General features: G+C 42.7%; 1 protein-coding gene across 1 annotated transcript in view; it reads left to right on the forward strand.

The window, feature by feature from the left end:
* elac2 (elaC ribonuclease Z 2) overlaps window positions 1–11219 on the forward strand; it is a 58549-nt gene extending 47330 nt beyond the window's left edge. Inside the window, exons 22-24 of the mRNA XM_070857557.1 lie at window positions 2052–2130; window positions 6564–6708; window positions 7450–11219. Of these exons, the coding sequence (XP_070713658.1) occupies window positions 2052–2130; window positions 6564–6708; window positions 7450–7707 (482 nt within the window). The 3' untranslated portion in view covers window positions 7708–11219. The remainder of the gene's footprint in view (window positions 1–2051; window positions 2131–6563; window positions 6709–7449) is intronic.
* Window positions 11220–11616: the final 397 nt, after the last annotated feature.

Below are 11616 nucleotides of genomic sequence, written 5' to 3' on the forward strand. Positions count from 1 at the left end.
CACTCAACCATTGATGGTCGTGTCTTCAGCTACGCAGGCACCAAGCTCTGGAACTCCCTCCCTAACCTCTCCGCCTCTCTACCTCTCTTTCCTCCTTTAAGACGCACCTTAAAACCTATCTCTTTGACGAAGCTTTTGGTCACCTGATGTAATTTCATCTTGTGTGGCTCGGTATCAAATTTATTTGTTTTGTCTTAAAACACTACTGTGCCTTGGGATGTTTTACTACATTAAAGATGCTATATAAATACAAGTTGTTGTTGTACATAGGAACAGGAGTAGGCCATTCAGCCCCTCGAGTCAGTTCCATCATTCAGTAAGATCCTACCTGATCTGTATCTTCACTCCATCCATCAGTCTTGGCTACATATCTTTTTATACCCTTGTCTGGCAAAAATATATCGCGCTCAGATTTAAAATTATTAATTGAGCTCACCTCTGCTGCTTTTTGTGGGAGAGAGTTCCCCATTTTTACCACCTTTTGGGTGAAGAAGTGTTTCCTAACTTCTCTGCTGAATGGCCTGGCTCTGATCTTAAGGTTATGTCCCCTTGACCCAGACTCCCCAACCAGCTGAAAAAGTTTCTCTCTATCTACTTTCAACTATCTACCTACATTACAACAGTGACTACACTCCAAAAGTACTTCATTGGCTGTAAAGCGCTTTGAGACATCCGGTGGTCGTGAAAGGCGCTATATAAATCCAAGTCTTTCTTTCTTTACTCTATCAATTTCTTTCAAAGTCCTCAATCAAATCACCCCTTCGATATCCCAGGGACTGCAAGCCTAGTCTCCTCATAATCTAACCCTTGGAATCCTGGTAACATTCCGATGAATGGAGACTTGTTATGTATGTATTTTTTCTGATGTCTGGCAATTAAAAATAAATAAATCTGCGTTCCATTTTAGCCTGTATGTTTTAGATTTGATGTTGTGCTCATTTATATTGAATTACAACTCACCCCAGCCCATAGCCAGACATTGAAGGTATTGAGGAACCTAATGATTGGCTGGGGTTTGCGTAATAAAGAAGGAAGGCGCCTGATTGATTTTGAGGTTCATCTGTGGAGTTGTGACTTATGGTCACTACTTTTGGTCAACAGTAGCATTAGGATATTGTCTGCCCATAAAGTACAGCCAGGCACAGCTCCTCTGAACATTCCCTTTTAAGGAAAGCATCCATCACAAGTCATCTTCTGTTTGTTAGTTGAAACCCCAGAGAAGTGTAATACATTCCATTATTAATTTTAACTTTCACCGGTGATTTCACACATTTGAAGTTAGTCAATCTGAACGAGACCAGGACGACGAGGTTTCTTCTATCTATGGCACCATTCTGTGGCAACTTTTAACCTTCGGGCATCTTTTTCCCCCACTGTGGAAGACAGTTTTCCAGCACTTTCAGATAATTATCAAAGCACAGTTTGTTTTCAAATTCCCTTTGAACAGCATGGTGCCTTCGGTCACTGGTAATGTTTTCTAGGTCTGTGTTTCATTTCTGAAGCTGAGTTTGCCTCTGCACGCACTGCCTTGGCCGCTAAGATTTATTGGTACCATTGCTCCTTGAGCTGGTTCAAGTAATGCCTTGTGGTCACCTGGTAACGGTGCCAATACTGATTCACACTGGCAGGAATGCTAACCAGCCCCACTTGAACCTCTCGTGTCTGATTAATGCAATTATTTTCAAGTACTCAAGCTACTTAAAGAGGATCTCTTGAGAGCAATGGAGCTGCTCCATTAAACCCCTAATTGGTTCCATGTGCACATACAAAATACAGTTGATGTAGCTTTTTGTACTTCATCCAACATCCCAACCTCTAGTGTGGGTCATTCCATGTACTTCAAATTGAAGGCAGTTGTTTCAGACCGTGCTTCAGCCAGCATTCGAGCGAGCTAATAAACATGTTTGATGAAGCATTTCTAATGATGGGAATCTTGGCAAACCCCCATGAAACATTGACTTGCATCTCCATTAACCAGTGCCACTTTATTGGAGGTTGGAGAAGTCTAGATTTGAAGGCCAGTGTTTGAACAGTGTCTGTTTGCTGAACAGGGCAGAATGCGAACCTACTGATTCACGAGGCCACGCTGGAGGATGGACTGGAAGAAGAGGCTGTCGAAAAAACTCACAGGTAAGGACGGAACTTGGGGAGAGTTGCGTTTGTCTCATTTGCAAATCCCCTGGAAATGCTGCCGCAAAATTGCTGCACCTGTCCACCCCATCCTGGAGGAACTATAGCTTTTTGAGAACAGAATATATTTGCCTTTTTCTGGTAATTCAGCAGTATTGATCCAACAGAGTGGCTGGAGCAGCTTGAGATTATAGTTACGTCGGGGCGGGTATGTGCTCGGTTAAAGGGAAAGTAAACAAATCCTCTTCATTCTGCCATGTAGGGGTATAGTATCGCTTGCTATGTTATGGAGAAGCCATCTGCTGTGTGTAAACGTGAAAACATAGTGCATGGCTGGTGCCACAGTGCTGTCTCTCATACCCTGGAACCTTGCACCCGTCTGTCTGTAATCAGCAAAATGTTCTTTGCTCCTCTTGTCGTAAGCATTTGAGATGGCGTTTCCAGTCTGTCTACATGAATAAGTTAAATTGGTCAGACAGAGTATCAGGCATTTTATTAACTGATTGTCGAAGTTGTGCTCGTCTCTCCAGATTTCCCAGTCGGAAGGCTATAAACTTCCAGGAGCTATCCCACTGCTGGTAAATTCCCGTGTTTTGTCCACATATATATGAAATACACACAAGATGGCAACAGTTGTGTGGGAGAGTGCAGAAACCTGCTCTTCAGAGCCTCCGCTACATTGTTACAGTTGGCATAGCAAAGTTGAATGGAAAATGTTGATGCAGCAATTTACAATAATGAACATTGACAGAAAAACATGAGCAAAAATTATGAAAGGAAGTCAGGTTTTGTAGTCCGAAATTGCACGCCGCCTCTTGATTTTTAATATACAGACATCTAGATGCTCTCCTATTCAGAACAAGCCTACAAATGATATTTGCCTCCTGACTCGGCATTTATCGGAGTTAGATGAGCGAGAGGCAGAAGCATTGTCATGTTACAGACGACTCTTGCGAGGGGTTCCTGGAGATGCTTGTGTCTTTCGCTTCAGGTGACCACCTGCTCCCATGTTTCTGATTAAGGATATGGACCATGTCAGACTAGAGGATGGGTGGGTCTCCTTTTGCTGGACCTGAAGGTTTCTGTGTGCATTTGCCATGAACTCACTGGTGGTGCAATGATATGAGCAGACGGTGTGACAGGTAACCTGTCGGCCCTGCACACCATGGTTCTCCACCATCATGGCAATGAAGCAGGTCTTCTCTCTTTAGCTGTGAGGGGAGGGATCAAATATTAATTAGTCCTATCTCGTATGATATGCTATGTAGTCTGCAGTGCTTCTAGTATCTGTTGAACATTAAACCTCCTTCTGTTCAAGTTCATGTTGCAGCTAATTGAGTTTTTGAAACACTAGGCCAAACTTAATTCCATCTCGAAGAATAATACACTTCCATTCAATTTTGTATTCCATTTTTGTTTGATGAGACAATTGAAAACTATTTGCAAATAGGGGTATGTCTCTCCTCAAAACCTTACAACTACTCTTATTCTCAAGAAGTGTAATTTTGTTTTTGTATTTTGTTAAGTTAGGGATCTTAGTCCTCGGGAATAAAACAAGTTTCTAACTTTTGCACTCAATGTTAGTATCAAACACTTCCATATCAAGTGTAGCACAATTAAGAACATAAGAAATAGGAGCAGGAATAGGCCATTTGGCCCCTCGAGCCTGCTCCGCCATTCAATAAGATCATGGCTGATCTGATCATGGACTCAGCTTCACTTCCTGCCCATTCCCCATAACTCTCGACTCCCTTATCGTTCAAAAATCTGTCTATCTCCGCCTTAAATATATTCAATGACCCAGCCTCCACAGCCCTCTGGGGCAGAGAATTCCATAGATTTACAAGCCTCAGGGGAAATTTCTCCTCATCTCAGTTTTAAATGGGCGGCCCCTTATTCTGATACTATGCCCCCTAGTTTTAGTTCCCCCTATGAGTGGACATATCCTTTCTGCATCCACCTTGTTGAGCCCTCTCATTATATCTTATATGTTTCACTAAGATCACCTCTCATTCTTCGGAATTCCAATAAGTATAGGCCCAACTTACTCAACCTATCCTCATAAGTCAACCCCCTCATCTCCGGAGTAAACCTCCCTCTTTGCTTCAACAATGTGTTTCAATCTCCACATCTTTGAGGTTATAACGGACTGGTGGTAAAATACATGGGTACAACACTTTGTGATGGCATTGGGACTGTGCCTCTGTGCAAACACCCCACCGTTGGGCATTCTGAAGGGACAGCTGGGTCCCAGGGCTGGCCAAACCATGGGAATTTCAGCAACATGTCTGTCTTGATACCAACCAATACAAAAGCAAAATACTGCGGATGCTGGAATCTGAAATAAAAACAGAAAATGCTGGAAATCTCAGTGGGTCAGCAGAGAAAGAGAATGTTAACGTTTTGGGTCGATTCTGACGAAGGATCATTGACCCGAAGCGTCAACTCTGTTTTTCTCTGACCGATGCTGCCTGACCCGCTGAGATTTCCAGTATTTTCTGTTTGATATCAACCAGATTGAATTCTCGGTCAGACGGGCATGAGATGGGTTCTTACACAGGGCACTGTGGGGTGGTGTTTTGCAGTGGTCCCATGATGTGAGCCATCGTCATGTAAAGTTATAGAGGTCAGTTTTAGCAGGTTCCTGAAGCTGCTGATCTAGAATGATCAGCCATGATATTGAATGGTGGTGCAGGCTCGAAGGGCCGAATGGCCTACTCCTGCACCTATTTTCTATGTTTCTAAATGTGTTGGCGCACTGATTGAAGTGTCGAATACAGCTGGTCACTGTGATTCTGCAGGCCTGTCCTCTGAGGCCGTCAGCTTTGTGCTGGGTTCATTAACAGGATGAGTGTCTGCAGAAAAATGCTCACTAGCCTTATTCCACGGAACTGACTGGGCAAAGAAAGAAGGACTTGCATTTATATAGCACCTTTCACGACCACCGGACGTCTCAAAACACTTTACAGCCAATGAAGTACTTTTGCAGTGTAGTCACTGTTGAAATGTGGCAGCCAATTTGCGCACAGCAAGCTCTCACAAACAACAATGTAATAATGACCAGAGAATCTGTTTTTGTTATGTTGATTGAGGGATAAATATTGTCCAGAGGGAAGAAAAAGGAGAGTACGGTCATTTATTCCTAGAAGGGTAGAAAATAGAATATGGGGTCACCTCAAGGTTAGTCAAGTGGTGTGTTGGGGACATCCCACTCAAATCAAAATTCTCTTGAAGCAGCTGTTGCGACCTGAACTTTTGAACCAGGAATGAGGGAAGGGGCTGTTCGGATAGTGTGGCAGCACCACTCTAAAGGGACTGCTGGGTCCAGAACAACCCGAGATGGGGTAAAGGGAGGAGAAGTTCAGGTACTGAACATCAGCCTAGAAACAATTTGCCTCTTCGCATTCTCACACTTGATTGGTGCCATTCAATTCTTTTAGCTCTTGAGGAGTATTACAGAAAATGGCTATTGGACCGTATTGTCCAAGCCGAGGAAATGGAGGTACCTGCAGGGCTAATTGAACGGGATTTTTACACTTCATGTGGGGACAGGGCTTCCTTCCTGATAAAGTGCAACATCCCCACTGACACCTGGGAGTCCCTGGCCAAAGACCGCCCTAAGTGGAGGAAGTGCATCCGGGAGGGCGCTGAGCTCCTCGAGTCTCGTCACCGAGAGCATGCAGAAATCAAGCAGGCAGCAGAAAGAGCGTGCGGCAAACCAGTCCCACCCAATCCTTCCCTCATTGACTATCTGTCCCACCTGTGACAGGGACTGCGGTTCTCATATTGGACTATACAGCCACCTAAGAACTCATGTTAAGAGTGGAAGCAAGTCTTCCTTGATTCTGAGGGACTGTCCATGATGATGATGAAACTTGAAGGAGTTGACACGAAGGCATTACGTTTTTACGAGAGATCACTTCAGCCGTGCTCTACTGGTTTCAGCTTTCTCCGAGACCTCGCACCTTCTCTGAAGCCGATGGTTTCCCTTTGATTTGATCTGATTTCCCCCGAGTGTTTCAAACTGCTGAACGGGGCTAGTGAACATGTTGCTTTTTGTTCAGTTCACTTGTATTCAAACGTTCCACGCTCAGGCTTTTTTAATCATGTCTTGTAATTGAGGCATAGTTCATAAAGTTGTTTGGTTTTGAATATCTAATATTGCAGCCTGGGCTTCCGGTAGTTTAACCACGCCCCCTTCTCCTCACCACCATATCCAACACGCGAATATTGATCATTTTGTAAGGCAGATGATTTCTCACTCTGATCCACTTAGAAACTGACTCCTTCACTGCCATGGAGACTTTTTGTGCATATGACACTATTTTGCCAGCACGTTGCGCTACACATGCCAAACCACTTGCCCCAATATTTGTTAAAGCTGCTGTTCTGCCAGCCTCCTGTTTAACCCTTTGCTCTCTCTTTTGCTTTAGCACCACCTCCCAAGCCATTGATGTGGGTATGAAGATGAATGCCGAATTTATAATGTTAAATCATTTCAGCCAGCGATATGCCAAGATCCCCCTATTCAGTGCTGACTTCAATGAGAAAGTTGGAATAGCTTTTGATCATATGAGGGTATGTACTGTTTTATGATTATGTGGGGGTGGAATCACCATGGTTACATATAATGTAAAACCTTTTAACATACAAATATACAAAAGTGATGGACAGGTAAAGACTAGCTGACCCATCAAGCCAGCCCCGCTCCCACTTAATGACCAAATACTTCCTATACCTCTGCAACCATTTAATCTCCTGGGAGAGGTGGAAAAAACCTAGTGGCCAATAAGGGAAAGGTCTGGAAAATCCCTCTCCGGACCCCTCCAGGTAATCCAAACCAGTCCAAGAGATGAATGACATCGACCATGTTTATGGAATGTCATTATATCTGGTGCTGCATCTTATTTGTCTTAACCTTTATTCCTACAACTCTATTAAAATTCAGGCAGCAGATTTGGTGTCCAAGGTAACGGAAACCGCTGATGGATTTTCAGTCGCGACCACATTACTGTTTGGGCTGAGACCTTAGCTTGCTGTAAGGCTCTCCAATATGGTGACCGAGGCTACCCCTGATTTTTTTTTTTTTTTAAACGGGTGCACGGTCCCTTTTGGGCTGCACGGCCCATTCAGAATTTCGTCCAATGCGCGAAATTGCACACTTGAAAAGCCGGTCCTGGGATGGGCGGGACTGAGCGCGCGGTGCGGGCGCGTAGCTTAGCGGGAACGTCGATGGTGACATCTGCCCCCTTTTGTAATAATGAGGCTTCAGTGCAGTATTCCTCACCGACCACTCGACAGTTTCCATTTCCTCCACAGGTTCGGTTTGGCGATTTTGGGGCGCTGCCGAAGCTCATCCCGCCCCTGAAGGCCCTTTTTGCAGATGAGATCGAAGAGATGGAGGAGCGGCGTGACAAGCGAGAGCTTCGGCAACTGAGAGAAGCCCAGAGTTCCTCGAGTACAAATGGAGCTGCAATCCAGGGACCAACATCCGCTGGCGAGGCGGCCGCCAAAAAGAAACGCGAGCTTGAAGAGTCTGATCAAGACGTGGACCACAAAAAAATCAAACTGACTTGAGATGCTGCTGGAAATGAATGAATTATTTGGAAGAGCCGGGTGCATTATTCTGGAGGCTAGTGTGTGGGAAGGCAGATAGACAGTGTACGTATGTGACCAGAGAGTGAGCTGGTTTTATTTTGTTACATAGATGAGACTGTTGTATATGGTTATTGCCAGCGGGGTAGACATGAGTGTGGCTTGAAGTTATTCAGGTTACATTTTGGGTTTTATTTGGCACAGCATTTGTTATAAATTGCAGCCCCAATCACCCAGAGGCCTCTTGCCCTGACTGTCCGTCAGGCTGGTATCGCCAGGCCTCTCTGCTAACTGCAAAAACCGACACAGGATAGACAGCCCATATTTTTCTCACTCCAAATGTGGGGGACAATTAATCAAAGTGTTATGTTGAATCCTGCATTGTGATTCATATGCCCGGTCAGGTTTTGAAGCGTGCTTTTTTTTTTTAAAAAAGGCACCTTTTTATTTTCCTCTCCCATCTTGTTTGTTTTCCCCTCATTAAGTAGGTCACCCATAAGTGCTGTTCCCCCTGCCTCCTTCCATTCTCACCCTCACACCTCTGCCATTGCCACTCTGAAGTGTCATCTACAGGGTATGACACTGCACTGAATTAGTTTGCCATTTGCCTCTTCCTTCCTTTGTAAAATTCCTCAACTATGTTGACTGCATCTTCAGAAATAATTCCAGTTGAGAGTAGGAACTCCATGTTTTGAGCGGAGGGATGGGACTAGAGAAAATGCCATGTCTTACTCCCTAACAGTGGGTACACCAATCTCCATGTGTGGTATTTATTGTAAAGATGAGCAAAAATTATTTTTAATCTCTGTAGAATGGATCACACAAGTACAGTCTTTGTGATTTTAGGAACGTAAATGCAGAGGAACACAAGGTTTTACTTTACTCATTATTGATTGTACCAGATGCATAATTTATTTTGAAACCAGAGTTGAATCTTTAGAATAATAAATGAACTTGTTGCAGATTTTGATGCTGTGGGTACTGAACGAGGATGTTATACTTTAGTGATACCAGTTATTTTAAAGAAATTATTTCCATGCCACCATTGCTGCAGCTTTGGTGAAATGTGATGGGAAGCGTGGAATTCTCGCCAGATTCATTATGGTGCTTGAAAGATTTATTTTAATTCCTCCTTTTATATTAACGGTCCTGATAGCTTACTGTTGCAAACGTGACGAGTGTTGCTATTAGGACTTGTTCAAAAATATTTCAATTTGAGGTTTTATTCTTGAGTTAAACAGTGAGTGCTAATTCCAATGGGAGTCGGTATGGGATACGTTACAGAACTAGAGAATGCAAGGCAGCTGAATGAACAAACATTTGTACTATCAACGTAGTACCCTCACCCCTTATGAAATCATCCATAAATGATGTACATCGGTGAAGGGAAATGCTCAAAAATATAGTGGTGGTGTGGGGGGGGGGCGGGTATATTGTGTGCCCTGATATTAATTTCTTGCCGTTATTTAGCCTCCATTAGTGGGAATTTTAACTAGGGGGGGAAATGCATAAGAAATAGGAGCAGGAGCAGGAGTAGGTCATTTGGCCCCTCGAGCCTGCTGCGCCATTCAATAAGATCATGGCTGATCTGATCTTGGCCTCAATTCCACTTCCCTGCCCTCTCCCCATAACCCTTGACCCCATTATCCTTCAAAAATCTATCTATCTCCACCTTAAATTTATTCAATGATCCAGCCTCCACAGCTCTCTGGGGCCGAGAATTCCAAAGATTCATTACCCTCGGAGAAGAAATTTTTCCTCGCTTTCGTTTTAAATGGGTGACCCCTAATTCTGAAACTATGCCCCTAGTTCTGGATTCCCCTTTGAGAGGAAACATCCTCTCTGCATCCAACCTGTCAAAAGCCCTCTCAGAATCTTACATGTTTCAATAAGATCCCCTCTCAATCTTCTAAACTCCAATGAGTATAGGCCCAACCTGCTCAACCTTTCTTCATATGACAATCCCTTCATCTTGGGAATCAACCTCGTGAACCTTTTACCAACATGCTGAGTTTTCTACACCTAGTGAGGCCTAGTGGTTCTTGTGAGTGTGCAGGATGTGACTCCTAAGTCTTTAACTTGAATAATTATTTACACAGATGGCGAAAGAATTTCAAACGCCCTTATCCACGCATCTAACACAGTGCCACTCTTTTCTCTTAAATTATTCTGGCATGAAGGGATGTTTAATTTAACCTTTATGAACCTACAGCTACATCAGCTGGCCATGGTTAACACAGAGTGTTCTCTTAATGCAATGCAACACTTGCAAGAGAAAAGCTACGAACTGTGCCAAAATATTCTGGTCATTAATTCATCTGAGAGAGAATAATACTGTAATTAAAATACTTTGTCTTACTGCAAACATTTGGATCGGTAATTTTAGCACTGACAACATATTACCTCCGAGCGACAGTCTTACAGGAACTCATTATTGATCATGTTTCCATCAAGTTGCTGATATAGTGCCTCATGCCAATTGCGAGAAATTCTGCATGAATTAGCTTGGTATAAAAGCACATTAAAAGCATCCATGCAATATTAAATCTAAAATACCAATAATTAAAAGTGATCTACAAGCCGTGAGTAATGCTGACGTTTAAAAAGATGGTCACTGGAATGTGTGCAAGTTAAAATAGTTTAATGTCTTAGTTGAAAATTAGATTATAAATTTAATATTGAAGCGAGCTTCCTGTAGCATTGTTTTTTTGGGGGGAGATTGAAAGGTTATTGTTTGAAACTTCTTTGAGTGCTGCTATTGGGATATGTTTTGTTCAAAAGAATTTTAATTCGAGGTTGTATTAGGTTAAACAGTGAGTGCTAATTCCAATAGACGTCAGTTTGGGATACGTTACAGAACTGGAGAAAGCGAGGGAGCTGAATTAGCAAACATTTGTATTATCAATGTGGCACCCTCACGCCCTATGAAGTCATCCATAAATTGTGTACATCTGTAATGAAAAGAAAGTGTATTTAGGCCAATCTCCTACCTATTGACAAAAAGATCCATTAAAAGTGTAAATTGGGAATTGGGGAGGGGTGCAGAAATCCGGATTTTCGGTGGATATGCTTTCTGGACCTAAGCCCCTGAATGTAGTAATGTTTCTCGAGCAACTTTTAGTTATGGTATAAGCAACACTCATTCCTTAAGCAAAAGCTACACAAACGGACAAAACCGATTTAATTGTAATCCTTTGCATTTTAATTTTTAAAAGGTGTACCGATGATTAAATTCCTTTTGTAAATCTATTGCAACACAGTGACTATAAAACTGTGACTTCTGAGTCGAATTTCAGTGAATATTTCTGTTAAATGAATTAAAAATGTATCCCAAACCATTTTCTGTTTACACTCCTGCCCCTTTGTTTTCCTGAATTACACAGTATTATACAACTTGTCATATCTGCACTCTTCCAAACCAGAGGTGAGTAAAAAGTATGTCCAGTTCAGCACATTGAATGCAAAGAAACAATACAAATGCTGAAAATCTGAAATAAAATCAACATTTTGGGAATGCAGCAACTGAGTGTCTGATTCTTCATCAAAAGTCTCTAAGAAACTGCAATGGAAGATTCTTCCTAATATTTTGCTGTGAATTTCTGAATAACTAACTAATATTGTGTTCAACAAGCTATTTGTTGACCATGGATTTATTGATGTGTATAAAATATTGTATATGGATTGTGAAATTAACAAACTTGTTCATTGATTAAAATCGTGAGCAATACAGCACGCTGTTCCAGCAACACACTGCCATGCACTATTACAACAACTTGTATTTATGCAGTGACTTTAACGTCAAAAAATGTAGCAAGAGGACGGAAGGACTGGAGACACGATTTTAACCCGCCTCGCTCAGCAGAAACCTGGTGGGCGGGCAGTTGAAATCGC

Source organism: Pristiophorus japonicus, chromosome 16, assembly GCF_044704955.1.
Source record: "Pristiophorus japonicus isolate sPriJap1 chromosome 16, sPriJap1.hap1, whole genome shotgun sequence".
Classification (NCBI taxonomy): domain Eukaryota; kingdom Metazoa; phylum Chordata; class Chondrichthyes; family Pristiophoridae; genus Pristiophorus; species Pristiophorus japonicus.